This window comes from Sturnira hondurensis, unplaced genomic scaffold, assembly GCF_014824575.4.
Source record: "Sturnira hondurensis isolate 20B ecotype Veracruz unplaced genomic scaffold, ASM1482457v3 Scaffold0021795, whole genome shotgun sequence".
In the NCBI taxonomy this organism is placed as follows: Eukaryota; Metazoa; Chordata; class Mammalia; order Chiroptera; family Phyllostomidae; genus Sturnira; species Sturnira hondurensis.
The window spans coordinates 12,670,154-12,697,513 of NW_028094426.1; the positions used below are offsets into that span (position 1 = coordinate 12,670,154).

The window sequence follows — 27,360 nt, forward strand, 5'->3', positions numbered from 1 at the left end:
ATGCAGAACTCACATGTGTGCATACATGAGTGCATGCATACATACACAGAGAAACCCACACACTAGACCCACACACAGTGTTGCACTGGCAATCTGGACGTGAAAAGCCAGGCATCCACTTTGAGAATTCTAAACTCCATTATTGTACTTGCAACTTGTTGCAAATGGATAATAGTGAGATGGAGTAAAACAGTTGCAAATGGCTTATCAATTTTGCTTCTGTCTAAAGAGCAAGATCATACGGATGCTGCTTATGGGGTCACATTTTCCTAAGTTTCTTTACTTTTAGAGGAAAGAACTTGGGCTCTGAAGCAAGAAAGTCCCAAGTCTGAATCTTGGTTCCTCCATCTGCCAGCTGCATGCATTCAGACAAACTATTTTTGAACCTTAGTTCAAGGCTTAGTTCAATATTCTCTGCCTCAAGTGAAAATCATGCCACAGGCATGGCTGGGCTGTTAGGACGATTAAATGAGATGATGTGAACAAGCACCGGCCCATGTCCGTCTGCCACCGCACCTGCTCAGTAGATGGGACCCCTTACGATTATAATAATTATTGACAGATGTGTCTCAAAAAGTCTAGAAAACGTTTACATTGCTTCAATACCTTTGTCCTTAAAGCACACACAAAAGTTTAATGAAGTCACATTTATATGTACAGAATTTTTTCTCACTTGACATCATTTCATACAGACGTTTCTAGTTCACAGTGTGTGTCTCTTTCTAGTTCACGGTTTTACCTTCAACTTCTTTATCTGGGCTGCTTCCCTTTAGCACTTCAGCAGCTTCAAGTTTTTCCTGTCTTAGATGTGTTTGTGCACACACACCTTTGTCTTCCCCTTCCCCTCCAGGTGTCTGCTTCTTTCTCGTTGCAGCCAAAAGTCTCTAAGGAGCTGCCCTCTGTTATGGTGACTCTCCTTCCCTTCCTCTCCTCAAGGCCCCTCATTCCAGTCTCTCCTCCGGTCCTTCTCCAAACTGCTCTTGCTCAGGCCACCTACCTGCTGTCAACCCAGTGGGCAGTGGTTGGTAGCTGGGGACTCGCCTGCCCTCTCAGCAGCATTAGCCACCAGGAATCATCACAACCTCTCCCACCAGAATACTCCATGGTTTCAGAGATTCTGATTTTTCCTGGCTTTTCCCCCACCTCTCTGCTCTTCCTCCTTCTCCAGGCCTTCCACAGTTAAGGCTCCCCAGAACTCGCTGGTCTTTCTTTTCAGGCACTCTCATCTACTCCCATGGCTTCCACCGGCTTGTCTATGGCACATCTACTCCCACTGTGCATTTCCTCTTAACTCCAGAACATTCGGTTACTCCAGATACCTCCTCTGGCATGTCGTACAGGCGCCATACATTGAGTCCCGAACACCCGCATGGTCTATCAGAGTTCAGTAAAAGCCCAGCTGATCAGGCCAGAAACCGGAGTCACCCTAACACCTCTCTCCCTCTTATCTGACATCTAATCAGGCAGAGACTTGGTCTTCTAAATAGTCCTCGAACCATCCCCTTGTCCCTGCTGGCCCTGTCTTAGCTCAAGTCTCCACCATCACTCCCCGATGCCAGCGACACCAACTTTTCATCTCTGCCTTGTCCTGCCAATCTCTGCTCATGCCCTGAATGGCTTCTACCTGTCTTTAAAATAACACTGACAGCCCTGAACGTGACCTGCAAAACCCTGTATAGTCTCTTGAAGAAATAATAAGTGACTTCATAATTGGTTGTAAAGTTATAGTGAATTCCTTTATATTTAGATTCTCCTAGTTTGTTTAGTAAATTTCATCTTGGGTGGTTAGGGCACTTCCAATTTTTATGATTATAAATAGAATTGCTAAGGACAATTTTTTTCTTTTACTCCTACTGAATTGTTTTCTTAGGATTTTTTTTTCCCTTACAATGGTATTACCAGTGAAAGGGTATGATTAGTTTTAAAGTTCTCCAGAAGGCTGGGACAATGTGTGGTGTCATCGACAAGGGTACCCAGAGCCTTTGCTGGGACTTCATAATGTTCAACTTCTCAAGTTTAGTCGATTTAAAGTGGAATTTTCAGATGCTCATTGACTACGTACATATCCTCATATAAGCAGGGACCCAAGAAACCCCGGAATTTCTTTATGAAAAACTGTGTACTTATTCTGACATGTTTTAACTCCCGTGACCTTCAGAGTGCTGTCCATTTGAGGCAATGCACCCATCGAGACATTTTTTCCACCGCTCGAAACAGTTTGGGGGTGCATCTATTTTGACCCCTTTTAGTGCCTCTGCTGTTTTTTGTTTCACCTCTTCCACATGGGCGTTTACAACGTTTTCCTTGGAGGAATTTTTTTTTCTTCAAGAAACAAAAAAAGTTGCTGAGGTAATTTCAGGTAAATAGGGAAGGTGGGGCATGGGGGTCGTGCTGTTTGTGGACCAAAGCTGCTGAACACTCAGCGCAGAGTGGGCAGGTACTCTTGTACATCACCCATCATGAAATGAGCAAATGTGTTGAAAGAGTCTTCCAAGAAAATTCACTGAAGCCGAACGCAGCCTCTCACAACAATGCCAGCTGGTCCACTGATACAGATGGGTTTCTGGAACCCTTATCTAGTCGGGGAAGCCTGTATTACAAGGGGCCCACCCTTGTAGTTCCCTGCTTTAGTCTAATGACTAAAGGAGGACCCTTTAGTCATTAATGAAAACGGAGGACCCTTTAGTCACCTAATGAAAACGGAGGACCCTTGCCCTTGAAGCAGATGCGAAAACTATAGTTTGTTAGGTTGGTTCAAGAATGCAGAGTTCGGAGAGGCTACCGTGTTTGGAGCTAAGGTATATTAATATTTCAGGCAACTATAATTTATTGAGTTCTGTTCTCCCCTCTCTGCATTTGAAGGAGTTTGTTAAGGATGTTATGTCCATATTTAGAGAGCAAAATACTGGGTAAGGCCTGGCCGGAAACAAGGCCGGAAGGAAGCTACAAACATCCATTCACGGTGACAGGGAAGCCGGATACTAATTAGTCCGGCAGCTACATGATTAGTGAGACATTGCTGCTGAGTCTTCTTAGGCCGCAAAGAGACTCAGGAAAAAACTGGACGAAGTGTAAGTTTTACAAGGTATGTAAGTTGGAGGAGATCAAAGTATTTACTCACTGCGTATAGAGTGGGAAGTCCTACTGTTTACTGGAAGCTTAACACTGTTTCAGTGGCTGAAGGTGGACTGAAGCATTAAGAGTTGAAGGAAGTTTAAGAGCCACGAGGTGAAAATTCAATTTTATGGATAAAAAAAAATAAGGGCAAAGGAGGTGATTTGTGGAAGAGCCAGCCACACCAAATAAGAAAAAAGAAAGCCCATGTCAGAAGCAGCTGTGGCAAATGCGACCCCTGAGAGAGAAAAAAAGACTTTTTATCTACACCTTGTCTCTACCTACGGAGACACGAGTAGGTGCACCACACCTTCATCACCCTGCTGGGGACGCTTCATGGAAAGGGGCCCCCTGACACCCTAGTTCCGTCTTCCAAACCCTCTGATAAGGTTCCTCTCTTTTGTGTAGCCCCTGCTGGCAGCTATCACCTTGAAATTCTACCCATGGCTTTCCGGCTGATACCTTAATTAAATTACCTGCAGTGTGAATTTATATTTTCCCAGCTCGAGGTAATGGGGATGATGCGCGTATCTACAATTCCCAGCTCTGGCCTGGCTCTCATCTCTCATTTCCATCTTCAGAACAGGACACATCTTCCTGGAAGTCCCGGCATTGCTTGGTCAGAACGAACTCCTGCTTCCAGGCCGGCTCCTGTCTTAGCTAACTACTTGTGCCTAAGCACTATCATTTCGGTCTCACGATCCAGTTCCGGACCTCAGTGGCTCGAGTGAGGTCTGCAGCATGGCATCCTAACTAGCCTTTTTGCTTTCAGTGGCTCCATGAATCTACCCTATGCACGGATGGCAAATATCTGTTCCAAAGGGAGTGCTCCAGTCTTACTCTCCCAACCAAAACCTTTCAGGGGTTTCCCATTACCTGCAAATAAAACCTGAACATCTTAACCTGGGCTTTAAGGTCCTCTCGTGTTGAGTAATTTTTCAGCCAGTATTTACTGAGTACCAACTGGATGCTGTGCCCTGGGCTAGATGCTGGAGACAGCAGCTTAATGGGACACAAGCCCGGCCCAAACGGAACTTTCCAGTATAGGATGTGGCATAGCAAACAGTCACAAAGAACAGTGTCTCTGTGTGTGCGTCAGAGGCCATGACAGAATTGGGGAAAGTTCTGGGAAAAAAAGAGGAGCTGTATGGAACTGAGATGGACGTGGAGAGAGAGAGAGGAAAGGAAGGCAGGTTGGAATCAGGGAAGTAGGGCTGGAAGTCAGGGAAAGTTTCCTAGAGAAAACAGCAGAACTCGAAATATGAAGAAGCAATCAGACAAGCGAGGGAAGGGAGATGAGGGACACGAACAGTGTTTCAGGTGGAGGATCTAGCATTTGTGGCCTCATATCTGAACTCTTCCACCTTGAGAACTGGCCCACACCTCCTCCTTAACACATTCCCTTATCTCCCCCCTTGCTCACCTTTCAAAGTCCTTCCTATTACCACACCCTCAGGCTTCTTTTGACAATCGAGCAAGAAATCACCTCTCCTAACCCTCAACTTCCTGAGTCGGCACCACTGGCAGGGGCTACTCGGGGAGTATTCATGGAAGGAATTTCTGCTGCCCCCACCTACATCACCTCATGTCCGGACTGTGAATCAGCCTCGGCTGGCCTTCCTGCCTGCTGCCTTTTCCATTCATCAGGTGGACTTTCTCATCGCCCCCCAAATTTACTAGGTGAATGCTCTTCCAGTTCCCCAGAATGTTCTTCTCCCGCCCGCCCACTCAGTGCCACCCATTCTTCATGGTGTGAACCAACTCCGTTCACTCTTTCTAAGACCCATCCTACTCTGCCCTCTCCTTTCTCGAGCCTCCTTTGCCTTCAAGTTCAGTGCAGTCCTACCTAACTGGACAGCAGGATCCTGTCCAGTCTTCCCCACGGCCTACGCCAGCAAAGGCTTGACAAAGTAGCAAGGAAATCCTGACAGGCTTTTGCACGTCTTTGCTTTTGGCTTTGAGCAGAGAAAACCTAGTTTCATAAGTAAAGCTGAGCAGTTACTGGAGAGAAAAATAAACCAGCAACAAAAAAGAACATCTGAGATAGGATGAGAGAGGAATCTGCAAAGACTAGGAGAGGAAATCTTGCCCAAGGTCTAAGTCAAATAAAGTCAAAACACATCACTACGTTTACCTTCATTTGTCTTACATGAATGATTTGTCTGGAACATAAAAGAGTTAAGAGTTCTTTTCCTCCAGTTAAGCAACTTTCTCTCTTGGAGCGTAATGTCTTTGAGCTCCCACTGGAACAAAGGGAAGTATTTTTGCATTAAATTAAAAGGAACTATCTGGGTTCCTTTTATGTTAGTTTTATTTATATGGTTGTTCTATAGTTTTCTTATTCTGAGACTTAAAATCAAGGATAAAAACCAATGATTTGAGACAGAATATATCAGGTATGTTTTATGTCCATTATAAAATCTTAAAAGATGATCTGTTTTTCAGAGATATAAGCCTTCAGGTTTCAATACCATCTACACTTCTCGGGGAAACTTCCCCTTTGTCATTTCCTCATAAAAACGGTCTGCTGAAATTGGGAAAAGCAGGGGAGATTCTGTTCTCTATCCTTATCTTAGCCCTTGTGATAGGGACATTTCCTCATGACGGTTGGCTATTAACTGCTGGCAGGCTGCCAGGAGTAAATGAGGGTTGAATGGAGTTGCAGACTATGCCCAAACCTTCTGTAGGACCTTCGCCCTTGGTCAAGGGAGAAAGGGTCTCTGCCAGACAAGTTAAACCAATGAGACTCAGCAGAAGGAGGCCCTGTTGGTACTTGAATGACAGGCCCCTGGAGAGGCCAAAGATCCCCTTTGACACATGGAGTTCCCAAATTGCTACCTTCTAAATAAATATCCACGGAATTTAAGATGAGAAATTGGAAAGTACACTGGAAGTCTTATCGACATCATTAAGCACTCCTTACTGAACCAAGTCTTCCCCGTGCTCTTCGGGGCCCCCCACTGTGACAAATCTCCCAAGTTGACGAGCCTAACTAGGAAACTGCATTTACAGTGCTCAGGATTTCCACAGGCTATGAGGTCCGTCACTTCAGAAAATTCAGTACTTCCAAAGGACGTCCCCTGAGGCACTTTGAGTTTATTTCTAAACTTGCCTTAGCTGCTAAGGGTCTCCACCTTGCCCAGTCCTCACCTCTGGGTTCCCTCTTTTGTTCTGGACTTTCTAGTCTAACTACCTCAGCAGAGCTCAGTCCCGGGCCCTTCCTGTGTTTGCTGTTATCTGAGCAGTTCAGGACCTTCTATCACTCTCCGGCATCTTTTTAAGGCTTCAGACTGGGGAGCAAGATAGAGACGAAGGGGCTGGAATGTTCTTTCTTCCTTGAGTGGTGGCACAACGAGATCCCTTAAATTCCAGCGACTGTAGGTCTGAATGGGGTTACTTCTCTGAACCTTACAAGTTTCTCTCAATCTGAAAGCTCTTTCTTTTCTCCTCTCAAACTGACTTACGTTAGCAGGATCTTTCCTCTACTAAGCCGAGCCCATGGTGAGCTACAGTAAAGACTTTGGGGGCAGGCTGAGCAGAAGTGAAGACCCACAGTGGTGGACGGATTTTCTAAGCTGAGCATGTGTCGAGAGCCCAGACGCTCACCTGAATGAGGAGACCGGTAGCGAAAGTCCTCTTTGGTCAGCAGCAGCAGAGCCTTGCCATTCATTTCAAATGTGTTGCTGTCAATTGGCCTTAAAGAAAACTCATTTTCCGCCCACTTGAGCCACTGGGCTACGTCATCCCTGCTCCAGTAAATTGGCTGCAAGCCTGTTGGAGAGAGAGCAAGGCAGAAAGAGAGAAAAAGGTCTTGTCAGTTAGACAGTTGGAATAAAAGGGAAAGACTGCTGAATGGTTAACAAAATCGAGTCTCCATATCTCAAGAGCCCTTATATTCAACTCTATCCAAGGCTAAAACTCAAGCTTTGGCACATTGTAAGTGCCTGCAAGGTGAGAAAAAAAATTCCCTTTTTATGTCTTTAAGGGAGCGTCCGTCTAAAGCCCTGCCCTTCCTTCCCCTGCTCAGTGCCCTCTTGATCCCGGTTTGCTCTAAAGGCACAGCTCTGTGGTGGCCCGATGCACCCGTGGGGGCTCAGAGTCGTGACCCATGTGCGAGTTCTTCGAAGGGGACTTTGAAATCAGAGCTGATCTGATTGCAGCCCAGCGTCCTTTCGAAGTGAGAATGTTCCAGAGCTGGCTTGACCTCCCAGAGATGCCAGATAATGAAGTATTCCCTGAAACTTCTTCCAGGAAGAGCCATTCGCTCAGTCTCTGGGAAACTATCAGCCTCGCCTCTGGGAATTGAGGGGGTAAGGTAATGGGAAAAGGTCTTTTGCACTTTTATTCTGCTTGTTGATGGTAGGACTTCTTGGTGGGGGCAGTACTTAGGTTCTGGGGAGGAGCAGTGGCGGGTCAAAGGGAGGGCCCCAGCTCCGCCGGGTCTGTGTGGGAGCCCTCCTTTTTATTTTATTTTGCTGTTGTGAGAAATCTTTGATATCACTAAAGTGGTTTCGAAGAGTTGTTCTCAAAGTGTAATCTGGAAGCCCCCTCAGGGCTCCCTGAACCTCCTCAGGGGTCTATGAAGTCAAAACTCTTTTCATAACAATAGTAAGAGGTTATTTGCTTTTTTTTTTTTTTTTTTACTCTCATTCTTTCATGAGTCCTATAGAGTGGAATTTTCTAGAGGCTACACAACATGCGGTATTGCAGTAGAGGTGATATCCAGCTATCTCGTATGAAGCCAGACACTAAAGAGACTTGCAGAAATGTAAGACAAATTGGAAAATATGTTTATACATATATATTTATGCTAATACATGCGTGGCTTATTATTTTTTCAGTAAGTTAACAAATATTTGTAAAAGTCTCAGTGTTAATCCCAACCTGGTAACTACAGACAGCTAAAACCCACATGAGCAAAGCTCTTCGACGTCTTCGGTAAGTTTTAGATCTGAGAGGAGTCCTGAGACCAATGTCTTTGAGAGCGATGGGTTAGGAATAGCTCGATGCTCCACAGAGCTTCCTTCTCTAACATCGCATTGTGTGAATTAACACTTCAAATACCAGAGGCTACAAGGAGCCTCGGTCTCTCTCTTCAGTTACCTAAACTTGGCAAGGAGACTCCATGAGTGTGCTCCAAGAGTGACCTTCAGTTCGACCCTGGGAAGAACCGCCTTTCATGTTCCATTCAGTCATGACCAAGAACTGTCTGTCTGGTCTACTTGGATGGGCCGCTCACCATCCCTAAGGAATGAATGCCTCAGACCCCCTGGAGAAGGTACAGGGTCTTAAGGCGTGACTTTGCCTCCCAGGTGGCGCCTTGGTAAAGTCTAGTTGGAAGAGTGGTGGCTGGTTTCCTTGAACTCTGGCAGTATCTTCAAAACTGGTCCAGCGTGTAGGGTACCAGTAAAGAACTGCAAAGAGCCACAAGCATGGGAATAATAGAAATAGAAGGGTTTTTTGTTTTAAAATTTTTTTCACACAGAAAAAAGTGACATTATAAAATAATAATGTGTAGTATGGTACTGCTCTATGATCTTTCCAATAAAATGGCCACTAAAGAAGTCAAATTTTTTTTTTAAAGACTCTGGGCCAAGAAGCAATGCCAATTAAAAAACGGACCTTGGATACAGGGGGCACCCCGACTCTTTCCAATGACCTTGAAAACGTGTATCTGGAATCCCAGTGAGGTAGGAGTGGGTGTGAGGATGGCTCAGCAAAATCTCAACTTTTGAACTGGTGAAAAACCTTAGAGTTTACTTCCTATTATTGTCCATGGTGTCAGTTACCTTTGAACAAGAACAGCACACTGATTTGTCATTAGGGACTTTTCCCTTCCTCTCCTTCACCCAAGGGAACAACTGCCAGGTTCCAAGTCAGGCTTGGCCTAGGAAAGCACCTGGTGGTGAGAGGGCCACACAGTAGAAGATGCTGGGCCAGAAACAGGAAAAAGTAGGTGGGGGGGGGGGTGCTGATTGGAAGCACAAGTGCCAAAGCAAATACAGAACTGAATCCCGCTTGGGAGGGGAAATGAGAGTAAAATGCTGAAGTTTCTGCAGAGGACACACGGAAACGGAGGGGGGCGGGTGAGAAGGGGGTGGGGGATGCAAGTAGTAATTTGAGGTTCTTTATATTCTATGGAAGAAAATAGTCATGAGTAATCTTTTCCCTAAATACAAGAAGAGTCACACACTCCAAACAGCCCTGTTGGTTAAGAAAGGACAGTTTCTCTTTTCACTTCCCATTAGTCTCTCCTGTCGCCCAGCCCCTGCCGCAAACAGAGCCACCGGGCGGAAACCCCCTCACCAGGAACCGGAGCAAGCGCTCTGGGCTTGTGTGCAAAAGGAACCCAGCCAGCGAGTGGTGCAGAGAACACCACGGTGATCCTAGCAGTTTTACGGAGGTGACCCCAACAGAGCAGGCAGGCTACCTGTTTGAGGCCACTCGATAAATTTATCAGAGTCACTACTCTCCAATTAGTGTGAAGAGATAGATGGCAGACACATTCACTGAGCTGAAGAGAGGCTTAATAAACTTGATGTTTGAACTCAAGTTTCACTGCTATTGCCTTTTTAGTTCCACAGAATAAAAAGGTGGCTGAAGGACGTGCTTTGCAATTTTAGCCAAGGAAAAAGGCATCTCCTGTACTCAAACTTAGGGGCCTAAGGCCTGGGGGTTACAGTGTCTAATGCAATACAGCCTTGGACCCCGGGGCAACTCTGGTCTAATCAGGACAATTTAATCTAGTTTATTAAGCATTTCCATCACTATTCTAAGGACTTGATAAATATTCATTTAATTACATGCTCACAGCAACCCTATGAGACAGTGTTTCAGATTAGGGAACCGAGGCCCAGTGCATTAAAGGAATTTTGCCAAGTTCCCAGGGCCATAGTAACAAGAGGAGTTGGATTCAAACCCAGGCAGTCTAGTTTCAGAGTCTGTACACTATGCTTACCTATACATTTCCCATCCAGATTCAAATTCAGATGGATTCTCAACACTATTAAGAATTCAGGCAAGACTAAGTGAACTGAATTCTCCCCACACAAGACTTTGATCCTTGGAGGCTTTCTCAAGTTATCAATAAACTAAAAGGAAAACAACAACAAAACCCTGCAGATACCTGAAGACTTATAAGTGGGAAAAGGAAGGAGGTGATGATGGTGGGACGCTGCTTTTAACACACCCAGGTAAACAGTGCTGCTTTTCCTGGCTTCTTGCTCAGAGGCACTCACTGCCCGTAGGCATTGGTCCTGAGACTTCACACGGCTCACAGAAGCGACGTGGGGAAGATGAGGGAGGCACATGTAACAGAACTTGTTTTCCAGTTGCCCCTCGCAACTTCACCACCCAACAAAGTTGAAAAGCACATCCTTTAATGATCGTTGACAAAAAGAGAGAAAGACCGTTATTCTGCATCTATGTCATGCTACCCCCTACGCCTGCAACAAGCCTGTGAGAGCCATACGAAGACCTGGATTTCTCATGCCAGTTCACTTCGGAGCACAGTTGAGATGAATTTTGTACAGAAGACATGAACTGCTATGATTAAGAAAACTACTAAGAATCCCACGGCACTTTTTCCCCCAGTGGGTCAAGTCAAGTTCATGGTGCCATACCCGTCAGTGACATACTCAGGCCCTTCAACTTCCTTCTAATGTTTCTTTGATACCATGTTCAGAGTTGTAGCCACGTTCATCAGCATATTCTTAACCTCACTCAGACCTTCTGAGTTTAAATATAACTGACCATAAAAAGAGCACTGGGATCCAGGAGCCTGGATTTTACTCCCAGATTTGACATTAATGAACATGTGATTCTGGGCAGGTCACACAGTTTCTCTGGCTCAGTGATTCCATCTGTAAAACTCGGGGCTTCAAACAGGTGATCTGTTTCTGGGAGTCAATATGCTCAGTCAATACAGTCAATATGCTCCCATTTAATTTGGAACTTAAAAAGCTTTTTTCTACAGAACTACCTCATACTCATGACAATGACCCTGAAATTGTGTAACTTCCTCAAGGACCTCCTGAATCACAGAAAGCAGATTAAGTTACTTTAAATGCATTTAGTGCTTAAGCGTGTTTTACTAATATTCTAATTCTTGGAAAAGGTATAACCCGGCAACGGTACAGTAAACATAACACTTTGACAAGGTACTTTCACGTGCATTAGCTCCTAGAATTCTCACCAATGCCCTGGGAAATCCACTGTACGCTCATTTAAATTTATCAAATGAGGAAATAGGGGGCTCAGGGTCCTTAGGTGACTTTATTGATTAGAACAATCCTTGTTCAAGCTTTTTATCTATAATATACATTATTCAAAAATACCATTTAACTCGAACTTTCAGTATAAATAGGAATTTCTTACAGATTCTAGAATCATAAAAGGCAGAAGACAACTCAGTAATGATCTCTTCCAACCCCTACCGCATCTTACTCATTAGGAAACTGAAGCCAGGAGAAGAGACTGAACCATGATGAAGTGGCCCCAGGTTCCCTGACTCTCTGACATCTCATGTCATCTCATAACTTGCTTCGACAACACAGAACAATTCCACAACTCTTGACACAGTAAAAAAAGTTATCACTGCCTTGCTTAGTCATCTTGCCTTCAGATTAAATGTTCTTAATCGGCCCAAATGTAAGTTCTGTACTGTAGTTTTTACACCCTCACAGACCTGCCTACCTCCTCGGAGATGATACTGGGTTGGCCAAAAATCTGGGGGTTTTTTTCCAGTAAGATGGTTCTAGTAGTGCTTAGTTGTCTTTAATGCCATTGAAAACAATTTTGTTAGATTGTATTGTGACAGCTGTCAGAGCAGTGTGCTTTTAAAAAAACTTATCAAAGTTGGTGAAATTTTATGTAGCCATTTTAATATTGAAGAAGGAAGAAAACATGCAGTATTTTCAGCATATTTTGCTTTATTATATCAAGGAATCTAAAAATGCAACTGAAATGCAAAAAAAAAAGACTTCTGCAGTGTTACGGACAAGGTGCTGTGAGTGATCGAATGTGTCAAAAGTGGTGTACAAAGTTTTGTGCTTGAGATTTCTGGCTGGATGATGCTTCAGTGGTCAGGTGGACCAGGTGAAGTTGATAACGAATAAATTGAGACATTAATTGAGAATAATCAGCATTATACAATGTAGGAGATAGCCGACACACTCAAAATATCCCAGTCAATAAAATTATTGGTGAAAATGAAAAATGTGTCTTTTATTTCATGGAAAAAACTAAATAGACTTTTTGGCCAACCCAGTATCTGGTTCCCATTCCTAAACAGAGTACCAGAAGCAGAAATAGGGCCTTTCTTTTTCTGTACAATACACTTCTATTGATAGTAATAACTAACAACCATTGAGCACTTACATGGAATCTTCATTACAACGGTTATTATCTTTGTTTACAAATGAGAAAACTGTAGCACACGAGAGATGGCAATGGTGCTGCCAGGACTGGAAACCCAGGTGGTCTGGCTCCACAGCCCCCACTTAACTACCCACCATATTGCTTCTCACAAAGTCCGATGGTAACAGCAAACGCTTGCAAGGCATGTTCTGAATGCTTTCTGTACAGAATTCATTTAATCCCCCCAGCAATTCTGTATGATACACATTCACTATCCCCATTGGCAGGACGTTAAGGGACTCAGCCAAAGTAACGTGGCCAGGAAATGGAAGAGTCAACATTTGAACCCACTTGGTCTGGCTCAAAGTCCGTATGATTAATCACCCATCTCTCTAAGGTACTGGGTGTTTTGGCAGGACATCAAATTAAATTCATGATTAAAAAAGAGAAAGGAGGAGAAATGTTTCAGTGATGGTGTGAACTTTCACAGTGCGTAAGCAGGCAGGCGCTGAGCACCAGCATGGAAACTGTTTCCCAGCTGTGCGACCTCAGACGAGTAACTTACACTTTCTGTGTCTCACTTGCCCCCAGTGGAAAATGGGGACAGCTTTTACCCTGTGAAGTAAGTAGCAGTGAATCACAGATGATGTGCTTTTCAAATCTGCAGATGACAGAAAACTAGGACAGAGTAAGATTATGCAAATGACGATGATATAAAACACAGCACAGATAGCATCTGTCAGAGGGCATGCATTAATGAGTGTTAGCAATTGTTTTTCTACTATTGTTATTACCATGATCATTTTTACAATTGCCCTACTTCTCACCTATATAGCTGGTGTTTGGAACCCAACTGTAAGACTGTATGTTAATGAATATTGGATTTCATCTTGTTATTTCCCACCAGCATTCTAGTCTGCTGCGGTCTCTTTAGATTTGGATCTGTTTCTGGCATCATCTGTACTTTGTAGCTTCAGGTCACCTGCAGCATCGGTAGGCATCTATCACCCCAATAGGTTACTGACACAGTACTGACTAGGTGAAGGCTAAGATGGAAGCCCTCTGGTGACACACCAGCCACTTCCTTTCCAATGGATGCTGACCAACTTATTGGTTCCTTTTGGGTACAGGTGTCCAAGTATCAATCCATCTAAATATCCTATTTGCACTATATTTTCCAAGGGCAGCCATAAAGGCACCACCCGAAATTCAGTGACCAGTTGCATGAGGTCCAGAGACATAGTGACCACAAAACTCACAGCAACCCTTACTGAGGAGGAAGAGAAGCAGCGGCAGGCTGGCTACTAGGGGGCACCTTCTTTGTAAGCGCCAAGGACATACGTGTCGGGAAATCTGTCCTGCATTGCAACTAGAAGTTGGATCACAGTAGCTGTTTTCAGTACATACACAAACTCCTTTTCCCTTTTCTAAATGTTGGGTAAACAGTGGCCTGTACTCCTTCCTTTAGTGCCCCTCCCACCATCCACAGCCCTCAGGGAGAACTATCGGTGGCCTGTCTTTCACCCTTGTAAGCTCTCTATTCTGGGCTGTCCTTTGTCTGGGCCAAGGGCCTTGAATTTATTTAGTACAACTTAGATCCGCTTTTGTAATCAATTCACCTCTCTTGGGCTTCAATTCCCTCCCGTCAATGTTTGTATGACCTGTTTCAGTCTGATGATCCTCCTCCTTGATGGAAGCGAGGGAAGACAGAGAGAAGTGGAACAGTTCCGTTCCGTCTGCCATTGTCCACCTCACTGTATTCGACCCTATCTGCATGCTGACAGCATGCTTATTCTTATACCACCCGTTCAATGCCTACTGTTTTCTTTTTCCTAAGCATTTTCCACAGTTTTCGGGTCACTTAGTTTTAACATTCTAGAGCTAAAAATATCTTTTATATATTTTTTTCAATAAGGTGCTCTGTCATCCACTACATACATCTTTTTTTAATTTTATTTTTATTGTTGACACTATTACAGATGTCCCCCTTCCCCCTCCCATTTGCCCACCTCCATCCAGCCCACTATATACATCTTTTAGAAATCTGAGTTCCTTAGACTGGTATGCAAAACAGTGAGAGATACGCTGGCATGGTCCTTCTACCCAACAACTTGGTGATGGTGGTTTAAGGGCCATACAAATGTTAACTTCTGAGACTCTACCTTAAAGAGAGAATTTAGGATGTAAAGAAATCATTCATGCACAAAGATGTTCACTGCTGTGTTATTTTTATTTTATTTTTTAATCCTTATCTGAGAATATGTTTATTGATTTTAGTGATAAGAGGAAGGGAGGTAGGAGGAGACAGAGAGAGAGACAGACAGACATCAGTCAATGTGAAAGAGAACATTGATCGATTGCCTCCCATACATGCCCCAACCAGGGATCAAACCTTCAACCTAGGTATTGAACCCAAAACCTATTTGGTATACAGGATGTTTCAACCAACTGAGCACCTGGCCAGGGCCATTGCCATGTTATTTTAATACTGGAAAACTGGGAACACCAACAAAGGAACAGTTAAGTAAACTATGGACAACATCTCTGACAGAAAATTATGTAGGCAGTAATATTTAAAAGTCTACTTGGAAATTGACCCCATCAGAGAATGTCTCCAATGCAGCCTTATCAGACTGTCTGGCTGTCTCTCTTCCTTCCCACTTTAAGTACCGTGTACAGCTGATACGTCAGAATTTCATTCTCAAAAACACCCTGACTCTCTTGACTTGTGTTTTAGCATTTCAGGTCATGAAACCATAGGTACTTTTCTCTAAATTTTTAAAATTTGCCTTCATCACGGCAAGAAAACACATCCGATCATGCCTTTCATTTCCTTTCCCCGCTTCTAAGGTGATGCGTTCATTCTCACCAAAAGTGCCCGTCATTTCTACTTTGCCAACTAATTCCTCCTTCTTCTCAGACTTGACTCCAAATGAGCAGCACCACTCACGGCTTCTTCTACCTTCTGGGCAATAAAACTGCTATCTGTAGATGCACGTGTTGGGAATTAAAATGCACATGCATGTAGAAGGGCCCTGCTCAGTGATTCTCACGTCATGCTTGGCATACCCAGTAATGTCGGACTACTCAGCCAAAGATCCCCAGTAATAATCCACCTGAGGGGAGCCTGTGACAGCCCCCCTACCCCACCTGACAACATCCACATCAGGCAGGACACTTCAGATCCCTGCAGTTCTTTACATTCACCACAGGCTTCCATGGTTATGCCATCCCAGCAACTACTCTGTGACCGAGCTAAAGCTGCACGACCACGTTTGCAGAAGAAACGAAAGCTCAGAGAGGTTGAGAGACTTTCCCAAGGTCACAATGGGCCTACGTCCAGAACACCAGGACCAGGTCTTCTGCATCAGTCCAGTGAACGTCTGCTGGGTCAAAGGAAATAAAAGATATAAAAGGCCCTTGCGCTCTAAAATCCACTGTTAAAATGCCAGGGATTTAGGCCCTGGCTGGTGTGGTTCAGTTGGATTGGAGTATCATCCATACACTAAAAGGCTGTGGGTTTGATCCCCAGTCAGAGCACATACCTACATTGTGGGTTTGATTCCTGGTTGGGGAGCCTAAGAGAGGCAACTAATCAATGTTTCTCTCCCCACCCCACACCCTAAAAGCAGTGAAAATGTGAAAATCACTTGCTTTTTCCATTTTCTTAATCCTTACCCTAGGACTAGGACTTAATCCTTACCCTAGGACTAGGGTAAGGATCAAGAAAATGGAAAAAGCAAGTGATTTGGGAATAATAAGCCAGAAACTGAAACTCCTTGTGGCAGGTCTGGCTTGGCTGCAGAATCGGAACTCCGAGTGGTGCCCCGGAGAGCCTGTTCTGACTCCTGCAAAGGGCCTGCGGCAGGCAGGGTTTACCTTGGAATAAACAAACCCTCCACAATAAAACGAGGAATCATCAGAGCCCTGCGAGCCTTCTGCTTCCCACAGTGCTTTCCAGGGGCCCTTCTGACTCCTCCCCTTCCCGCTGGCCAGGCTGTGTCCCCCAGGCCCCCACACTGGTGAGGGATGTACTGGGACAAGTTCTGGCATTCTCATTCCACTGGGCCTGCCTCTAACTCTGGATGTGCTATTTGATTAAAACTGTTTTCGACAAACAAATTCGGTCACTGGGAATGGAAATTCCAAAGCATTTCCTACTTTTGCCCCCAAGGTTACCTTGAGGTCAGTGCTCAGTTTCCAAGTGGAGGTTGGGAGGTTGTTATTCACTCATGTCTTTTGGACAAAACCCCATGAGCAAGGATTTTGTATGTTCATGTTTACATCCAGCATCACATTCAATTCCCTTGATCGATTTTTTTCTTACAAACTTCATTTGGTAGATTTTTTGGCTTTCATGCACTTGTATCCACAAAGGTATTTTTATCAGTGAACCCGCTGAGAGTAAAGCTGGCCTGGGGCCTGCCACTCACCCTCACGGACAGGACAGGACGTAAGATTCCTTCTCGTTTCTGCTTTTGAGCAGCAAGCCCAACGTGCTGAGAGGCGTGTAATATTTTAAATAAAACCTTGGGTTTTGGACTCAGATAGTCCTGAATTCAAATACTGGTCCCGTCACCTACTAGTTCAGTGGCCGGGGGTAAGTTACATCCCTGAGCTCAGTTTCCCCAGCAGTAACATGGGACCAGGGACAGCACTCGCCTCCTAGAGCAAATCCACGTATAAGATGAGATGAAGACCACGCTGTGCCCGGCATACAGGACATGCTCCGTGCATTTTGCCGGGCTGGACAGGACAGTGACTGGATAGCAGATTAACGGTACTTTGTCACGTGTTTCCTAGAGACTGAAATATTTTCTGAAGCTCACTTACAAGAATGCTTACAAGTGTGTGAAGGCTCTTGGAGGCTCTATGAGGCTAGCACGGGACTCTAAGGAGGGGACAGGCATTATCCGTGTGCACACTGGGTCAGTGGCTCAGAAGCAGAGGCAGAGAAAGGCCTAGAACAGGTGAGAGGCTGGAGAGGGAAGGCTGGATTGGGAGCCCACTCAGGGCTGGGACGAGGGTGAGGCAAGTGAGACCCTCACCTCAGGTACCAAATTGAAGGTTGTGCCCAAAAACTCAGTAATCACAAAAATAATAATAGGCTAATGCGTTATTTAAAAATCAAAATAAATGCAAAAAAGCAGGATGAACAAAACATCAACAGTTTAACTCAAGTGACATAGAAGAGACAGATGATGGAGAAGGTGTAGTGACAACAGAGACATTAGAGTGGGACTTCCCAAGACTGGGAGTTAATGGACTCCTTTGGGACTTCAGTGAGAGCTATTGACCCTTCTTTCTAAATTCATAGGCACACGCACACCAATATTTGGCTGCGATCGCCAAGTTTATGAATTAGCTCACATTTATCTTTGGACCCTGGGAGAATCACTTTAGAATTTTTTAGCCTCATGTATGCAAATGGATCTGATAATATGTGCTAGCGATAGAATGCCAAAACCAAATTAGATTTGAGAAAAGAAACACACACACACATCCCTCCTGGTATTTTGGGGAGAGAAAGAGAAGAGATGCAGGCAGGGGGCCCTCCTCTAACTCCAAAGGTGGGAGGGCGCACGATAAAAGGACAGCCAACTCTGGGTGTCCCTTCCTTAAGAAATGCATGCACCTGACCCTAAATATGGAGTGTCCCTTTCTCAGCTATTTTAGAAATCATTGCTAACATATTACATATTTTTATTCATACCAGTGAAGGTTAATCACTGCAAATTATCTTAATTTATGAACAGCAAGGTAACTGGGCTGTGCAAGGAGAAAGACTATCGAAAGACAAATTTCTAAAGCAAAGAGGCAATTAAGGGCAGAATTCTCATATTGCAGGACAGACACCTACATTTACTTTAAAATGTACGGATATTTATGCACGCGAAGAAGCCCATTTTTTAAGAAGGGAAAAATGTAGTAGGAACATAGATATTAAGAGTTGCAATGTTCCTCAAATAGATTTAGCGAGCAAATTGAAACTACCAGGCGGAAAGCTGGCGCAGGAAAGGCTTTTTAATCCTCTGTAAAAACGGATGAGGTACTGAGAACATAAAGATTTTGTTGGATTTGCACAATCCACCAAACACAGATGACCTACAACGGGTGTCTAAGGAAGGAAGAAAGAACATTCTTTCTTTCTCCTCCTGGTCCTTTCAACCACACAGGACTGTCTCTTGTGCCCACCACAGTCTCCAGAACATTCCTTTGCAGAGCGTCACAAGAGTAGAACTCGTTCTCATTCCGGACGGGGTCTGAGCTGCCCAGCCAGTGGCGTGGGAGATGCTTTCCTTTGTGTGGCTCAGACATGCGTGGTCCCTTCCCTCCCGGGATCTGTTTATTCCAAGGGAACTTTGAAAAGCAAGGCTGGCCTTTTTTTCAGGATGGAGACAGCCCCCGTTATCACTGGTTCCTGTGAGAGAAACTGGAGGCTGGAGATGGAGGAACGTGTGTGCACAGTGGGGAGGAGCCAGGGAAAGGGGGACTGAAATAAGTGTTTTAATTTTTACATCATTCATTCTGCGATCCTTGAAAAACACAGACAGGGCTGAAGGGCAGATTCGGGGTTCAAGCAACCTAACTTACAAAACAAGGCTCTTCTGGAAAATGTCTTCTTTTAAGGGGAATCCCACCTCTCCACGCTCCCCCCTTCCTTCTCTTTGTCCCTGGCTCTTTGCAGAGTGATTCCCCGTGTTTTCAAAGGCCCCGCTGGTTGCCTTTGGGTGGAATCAACTCTGTTTTGCAGAGGCTGCCTGAGCAGTGCTGACTCGGCGTTCCGAGGGGCAGGCTGACTGTGGCCACGCAAGGCAGGGTGAAGTCATTTTACCAGCGGCGCGGATGCCTCCTGACACGAAAAGAGAAATCGAACTTGGAGAAGAGACTTCTATTTAAAGCTAATTGTGTTGCATGTACGTGTGTGCCACAGACTTCTGTGTGTGTGTCCCTCAGCCCCCTCATTCCCTCCTCACTCAGAATGTTCACAGGGGAACGGTTTTCCCAGATTTACCCTGTGCTGCCTCGTCCTGTTTTTCTCACCAGTTATCTTCCCTGGTGTCAGGGTGGTCAAGTTGACTAGTCCTCTGGTTTCAGGGCTTCAGGTGGTCACTTGGAACCAGGATATTTAAAAAAACAGAACAAAACAACCCCAAGCCCCCTTCCAAGGCAGCAGACAGGCAACTGGATGCAGCGACATGTGCTGTCCTGAGTTTACCGTTGGCCCTGTGCTGGTCTGAGACTCCAGACGCTGGGAGACAGCTGGCTGGGCCAGCTCACTGGCCAAAGCGGCACCCAGTGACCCTCCTTGGACAGTAGTTTTCTCGTGGGCTCTGTCATCCTCTCTGCAGTTCTGTATTTTCACTCCTTTGGATGAAGGCCTGAAGGCCTCCATGGAAGGAGCAGCAGGTAAAGGGAACCCACCGAATCAAGAATCTTTTCACACCTTAGATGTTATACGCAGTCAGAAGGGACTGTTATAAGTTAGAAGGGACCAGTGAGCGGACCCTCAGGTTTTAAGGATGGGGGCGTGGTACGGAGCAGCCCGGAGGCAGAGTGGTAGAGGCACCAAAAAGAAGAAGACTGGCCACTTTTGCCTATAGCTGTTTATGGCTGTGACACTTCAAAGGAGCTTTTAGTTCTGCATTAGAAAGGTGAGCGCTAAAATAGAGGGGCAATCGTTCTGAGTTCTGCAGAAGCCTGTGTCTTTTTGTTAAACTTTGGCTTGAGAGTCTGAAAAAAAGATGAGCAAAATAAGGGATGCACTGCGGGTGGCACAAGTAACATTCATTCACAAAGTGCACAAACGCTTCCCCAGGCAGGGAGTGAAGGGGTGGGGGATGGGGGGCGGGGTCTGCGTGTGGTCTGCAGGCCGACCTCAGATCGTCCCGCTGTTTGTGAAAGCACACTGCCTACTTCTGTTTCTCAGTAAGAACTGCTAATTTTCTGAAAATATCACATTTTTCCTTTAGTTACTTTATTATAAAATAAAATTCAAATCCTGTTTTTGTCATCTACTAGCTCAGTGATGGACCTCCCATAAATATCTATATATCTCTATATATCAGTATCTGTATCTGTATCTGTATCTGTCTCTACCTATACCTATACCTATACCTATACCTATACCTATACCTATACCTATCTCCATGCTATAATCTCTGGAACCTTATTTGAAAAAAAGTTTTCTGCAGATGAAATTAGTTAAGGATCTTGAGAAGAGATCATCCTGGATTATCTGGGTGGGCCCGAGGTTTAACAGCAAGTGTCCTTACGGGAGAACACAGAGGAGAGAGGCTGAAGAAATGGTGCCAGGAAGACCGAGGCCGAGGCTAGAGTTACGCAGACACAGCTTGCTCCGGCTTTCCTCCCACAGAGCCCTGCTGTCCACATGTTGAAATTCCTTTGCCGCTCTTCCAGACTGGTCACTTCCTCCTGAATTCTTTAATCTCTTTTAAAATTAAACTTACTGGGATAACACTGGTTAACATCATAAGATAAACTTCAGGTGTACAACTCTGTGATACAGCACCTGTGTATTGTTCTGTGTGCTCATCACCCAAAGTCTAATCTCCTCTGTTGCTTATCTCTGACCTCCTTTACCCTCTTCCTCCTCCCCCCAACCAATCTCTTTTTTGTTTTTAAAATGTTCCCACCTTCACCTGTTTCTCTTAAAAATACCTTTTCTATATATTCATTTTATATTTTTACTAGTGTATTCTTCATTTCTTTCATTTTCAATTCTTTCCTGTCATCTCATTTCTAAATTTCCCTAATTCTGATTTTCCCCCCGATTTTATATGATTTTCTGAATCTTTTAGCTCATTGGGATATAGATAACAGTTCTGGATTGATCCACACTATGTCTTTTTGGTGTGCTCTCTTTGGGAATCCTGCTCCTTGGTTTCTTTTATCTGATGAATGTTTTGCACGGAATTGACCTCGCTGCTTTTCTATTGCTCATTTCCATGTGAAATTAGGTTTCCTGAACTTTTAAACCACGGCATGGTTCTAACTTTATGAAGTCCTCCTAGTGTGTTTAGGAAGTGTTCAAATATATGGCCGCTCGCTTGCTGAAATTTCCTGTTCCTGTTTGTGCCCTTTTGGGTACCTCTCACCTAAGTCTCCGTTGAGTCCTGTCCTGTTCCATTAGATTCCACTCCTGGCAGCTTCTCCATGCAGTGTCCTCTTAGAAGGAGGACCTGGCTGGCTGGTTCCAGAGTTCACGGTGACTGGAGAGCTCTAGAGCCCTCAGACCTCGGTGCAGGCCACATGCACTCGCCCCTCCTGGAGTCGGCAAAAGGACTCCCACTCTCAGCTGCTGCTCTCACAACAACGCCCGCGCTTCCCAGTGGAAATCTCTTGGCTCTTTGTGGCTTTTCCTCTTCTAAAGTCCATCAAAAGCCCCCCTGTACATTGGGGATATCTTGTCCCCTAGTTTTGTTATTTCCCTCGGGTTTTGGTGCTGCTATTGAGTTGCTCTGCTCTCACCTGGGGGTCTAAACGATTAAAAACGACGCTGCTGCCCATGCCACCGTCCCAGACTCGGTCCCAGAAAACGACATGTCTTCAAGGATAGCATCCCTCCGGTGCCTCATAAGAAAAGATCACCAATCTTCTCGTGTCCCTGCGTGAACTGCTGCTGCGTTTTGCGGCAGCAGGCGGAAGAAGTGCAGTAATGAATCTGAGGGGCCTCTGACCACTCCGAGGCGGGGTAACAGCCCCAGGTGCCGGGGGACAGAGACAGCACCCAGAGGGAAGACACGTGATAAAATGGGCACAGGACGTCAAGGGAGGGGACACCTGGCTCCTCTTATTTAAAGGACTTGGGGAACAATTCTAGTGAAGATAACACTTCCACCTGGGAGGAATTTCTAGTGGGGTTAAAACAATAGCAAGGGCAACAAAAGAAACCTGACCTTTGACTGTCTTTCTATACCCCCTATTACAAAAACTCAGAGGTCAGAACCACAACATTTAAAAAAATTCACAAAAATTGGAGTGACAGACTGTGAGCCAGACATCTCAATAGCCCCAGATCATGGGGAAGAGCTCCCTAAGCACGTCTTTCTCCTGCTTAGTGACAAACTGCAGCCCAAAGAAATGTGGCATTTCTGTGGGAGCCACCGATTTCCCATGTCAGAGGGCGTCAGCTGGTTACCAAACAGCCCCACGGGGCAGAGAGGGCAACGCCAGAGGCTCTGCAGGTGCGGCTGGCCTTGCTGTCAGCTCTAGCTTGCCTTTCCTGCTTTTAAAAGCCTCCTTTCTCATTCGAGTTTTGTCTGTTTGGAAGACCCGACTCACCCCTGACATGCCAGTCTCATCAGAGGAGGCTGTCACATAATGATAATTTTTAAAAATGGCCTTTTTAATGCAGCCCTTGGAAACTTTGCAAGAAACGTATTGATCTGAAATACTCAGGCTGAATTACGGAACCTTGGCAAAGGGGAATCAATCTTTCCCATTCCCCACGCCTGTTGCCAAGTGTAGCTTCCAGGAAGCAATGATTGTCCTTTCTGGAAATGAGGCAAAACTCTATCACCTTCCCTTACCTTACCCCCCCCCCCCTTCTCTTTGCTTTCAGTTCACTGACAAAGGCACTTTACATTCATTGCTCATTTGCCTGAATAGACACCCGAATTACTAATGCCCAAATTAGTAATGCCTGGCTGAAGCAGCTTCCTAAATAATGAGGCCTGATCTTTTTGGCAGACCCGGAGGCCCTCGGGAAGCAAGCTTGCAGCACGTCATTGGGTTAAACAGTCTTCCGGTGTTATAACCAAATTTCCCCTACAGACCTAGATGTGTAGAGTAGAGGGTCTAAGTTCACTGATGCTAGAGATGAACAAGTCCAAGTCCAGGAGCCAGACCTGGGACAGGAAGGTGGGGAGTGTGCGTGGGAAAGGGGCACTTGGCCTGGGGTGCTCTCACACTCACATCGGGATTAACACAAAAATTTCCTGACATCTGCTGTTTCTTTCATTTCAGTCTGGGGCGATCATCTCACCTGGCGATGGTCCAGGGGAATTCCCATCATTACCATCAACAACAGTTTGGTCTAACAGTGCCGAGAGCTCATCTCTCCACCCATGTGCCCACTCACCCATCCACCTAACTGATTAGGCATCCCTTATGCGCTGGGTCTTATATTAGGTGCAGGGTACATCAAGGTGAATGACACACAGATTTTAAAATCTGGGAGGGGGGAAAGGAATGTACAGAGCGGTTGACAGATCAGTACATTAGTGCAGGACCAGGGAAGACTTTCTGAACTGAAGGATGGGCTGACAGATTTCTTGGCAGAGAGAACAGCAGATACAAAGGCCTGGACACACGAAAGGGCAAAACCAGTTTGGAAAATGCTGAGTAGTTCAGTAGGACAAAAATGAGATGCATGTGAGCGTGTTTAAGCGAGGGAGGGAGCGACAAAAGCAGCTGCCTGTTAGTCTGTCCCAAACTGTCCTCCTGCTGCCCCCAGTCTTTCCTGTCTCAGGGATTGTCAACTCCATTTTTACAGTTGCCAAGGCCACACACATCTTGCAGTTTGTCCAACCCAACGGTAAGTGCTGTTGGCTCTGCCTTCAAACTGTAGCCAGAATCTAACCATTTTTGACCCCTCTGTTGCTACTACTTCAGTCCCGCCCACCACTGTCTCTCACCAGGATTATTCTTGTTGCTCCCTAACCAGTTTCTGGCTTCCACCCTCGTTCCCATGGGGTCTATTCTCAACAAACTGGCCAGAGGGCTCCATTTAAAACACGCCACTCCTCTGCTCATAATGTACACGATGCTACTCCACTGCTGAAAACCCCCAGTGGCTTCCTGGCTCACTCAATGCTAATGTCAAAGTGCTAAAATTGACCTTTTGAGCCCCACGTGATCTGACCCCTTCCATCCTTCCTCTTCCTCATTCTGCCACACTGACCTATTTGCTGTTCCTCAAACACACCTGGCACATTCCTACCGCAGGGGCAGTGTCTCGCTATTCACCTCTCAGATGGCCTCACTTTCTTCACATCTGCCCTGGACATTCCACACAAAACTACAGATCTCTGTTTTGGACTCTTTTCTTGCTTTGTGTTCTTCCTTAGTATATATCACATCCAATCTATATATTTTGCTATTTCTCTTGTTTAGTATTCATTTTCTTCACTAGAATATAAACAGATTTTTTTTGTGGTTTTTCAGCCTGCTTCATTTATTTATCTATTTGGTGTTCAGTGGATCAAACGATAGGTGCATTAAAAAATTTGAAGGTGGGACTTCTGGCCAAGATGGAGGCGTAGATAGACACACTGTGCCTCCTCGCACAACCAAAATTAAGGACAACAAAAATTTAGAAGCAAAAAAAAATCCAACCAGGACTGACAGAAAATTGAACTGTACGTAAGTCTGACAACCATTCATCCAGACCAGTAAGAGGGGCGGAGTCGGCGGCTGGCAGAGAGGGGCTGGCAGGAGAAAGTGGTGGCTGGTGGACCCAGGCACGCAGGCAGTAGCTGGCAGACCCTGGGTATGGGGAGGAAATGAGCAGACCCAGTGAGGCGTACAAGGCAGCTGGCTGACCATGGTCACACATTCGAGCACAGATAAACCAGGCAAAAATGGGGAGCGAGACAGACTGCACAACTCAGGGCCCCAGCACCAAGAAATAAAGCCTAAAAGCACTGATTGGAAACACTTGTGGGGTTTGAGCTGCCGGGAGAGGCTTCCAGCCTCACAGGAGAGTTCGTTGGAGAGACCCACAGGGTTCTAGAAGGTAGACAAGCCCACCCATATGGGAACCAGCACCAGAAGGGCCCAATTTGCTTGTGAGAAGTGGCATAAGGGACTGATATCCAAGAGAGAGCGGAGCAAGTACCACTGTTCCCTATCTGACCCCGCCCCCACATATAGCGTCATAACTCAGTGACAGAGGTTACCTCGCATTAGCGAACACCTAGGGCTCCACTCCTCACTATGTAACAGGTGCAACCAGACAAAAAATTGCTCAAATGGAAGAACAGATTAAAGCCCCAGAGCCAATACTTCTAAGCAACCAAGAGATAGCCAACTTATCAGATGCACAGTTCAAAGTATTGGTAATCAGGATGCTCACAGAATTGGTTGATTTTGGTTGCAAATTAGGTGAAAAAATGAAGGCTACACTAAGCGAAATGAAGCAAAATGCACAGAGAATCAATCATGATGGGAAGAAAACTGGGACTCAAATCAAGGGAGTGGACCAGAAGGAAGAAAGAAACAGAAAAGAATGAAGAAACGAGAATTCAAAAAAAAAAATGAGGAGAGGCTTAGGAATCTCCAGGACATCTTTAAAGGTTCCAACATCTGAATTATAGGGGTACCAGAAGGGGAAGAGGAAGAGCAATAAGTGGAAGAGTTATTTCAACAAATTGTAAAGTAGAACTTCCCCAATCTGGCAAAGGAAATAGACTTCCAGGAAGTCCAGGAAGCTCAGAGAGTCCCAAAGGAGTTGGACCCAAGGAGGAACACACCAAGGCACATCATAATTACATTAGCCAAGATTAAAGTGAAGGAGAGAATTCTAGAAGCAGAAAGATAAGGGGACAGTTACCTACAAAAAAGTTCCCATCAGACTGTCAGCTGATTTCTCAAAAGAGACCTTATAGGCAAGAAGGGGCTGGAAAGAAGTATTCCAAGTCATGAAATCCAAAGACCTACATCCAAGATTGCTCTATCCAGCAAAGCTTTCATTTAGAATGGAAGGGCAGATAAAGTGCTTCTCAGATAAAGTCAAGTTCAAGGAGTTCATCATCACCAAGCCCTTATCATATGGAATGTTAAAGGGACTTACTTAAGAAAAAGAAGACAAAAATATGAACAGTAAAAAGAAAGCAAACTCACAGTTATTAACAACCACACCTAAAACAAAAGCAAACTAAGCAAACATGTAGAACAGGAACGGAACCACAGAAATGAAGAACACATGCAGGGTTAGCAACAGGGGAGTGGGAGGAGGAGAAGGGGGAAAAGGTACTGAGAATAAGTAGCCTAGACGGTAATTAGAAAATAGACAGGGGGAGGGCAAGAACAGTGTGGGAAGTGTAGAGGCTAAAGAACTTATGACGCACGGACATGAACTAAAGGAGGGGAATGTAGGTGGGAGGGGGTGTGCAGGGGAATGAAGGGGGGAAATGGGACAACTGTAATAGTATAATCAATAAAATATATTTTAAAAATTTAAGGTAATTTTATTCCCTGGAAAACTATCTACACAGAGCAACTACTACTACCATTAAAGTTATTTTATCTTGATATCCAGTCTCTGAATAATGTACCCTCTCAAAAATCCTTTGTTTCGGCCCCACAGGTAGACTCCAGATTAAATATATTTGATCGTTACTATAATTAGTTACAAGAATCTAAGACAGCAGTGAAGAATTACTGCTGTTTTGATTACTGCTATGTCCCCAGTGCTTCAAGCAGTTTCTGGAACATTGTAGGTACTCAGTGACCAGGAGTGTGGCCTTGGTTTCCAAAGTAAAGCTGGGACAGTAACAGGAGCTCCACTGGTGAGCAATCAGCATGTTGAGACATGTGTCAGGACTTAGAACAGTGCCTGGCACACATGAAGCACTTGATAAACGTCAGCCATTGTTAGGAAGGGCCTTGTCTGCTGCACTAAGAATGATTTAGACTTTATCCTAAGGACACTCGGAGTCACTGAAGGATTCTAAACATGACAGTAACATAATCAGACATTGTTTCTGAAGGACCACTCCAGCTGCAGAGTGGAGGAATAATTAGAACCGGGCAAGACTGGTACGAGGAGATGGATAGAAAAGGAGATGATGGATATTGTTAGCCTGAACTAAACCGGGAGGGATGGGGAAAAGATGGGTTTAAGATATTACAAAGACAGGATGG

At 45.1% G+C, this 27,360-nt stretch overlaps 1 protein-coding gene across 2 annotated transcripts in view; it reads right to left on the bottom strand.

Moving 5' to 3' along the window:
- The window catches only part of ETV6 (ETS variant transcription factor 6), a 217,969-nt gene that overhangs the window by 37,819 nt on the left and 152,790 nt on the right, over positions 1-27,360 (bottom strand). For both annotated transcript variants that reach the window (XM_037033823.1, XM_037033821.1), the window contains exon 3: positions 6,721-6,885. In XM_037033823.1, the coding sequence (XP_036889718.1) occupies positions 6,721-6,885 (165 nt within the window). The remainder of the gene's footprint in view (positions 1-6,720; positions 6,886-27,360) is intronic.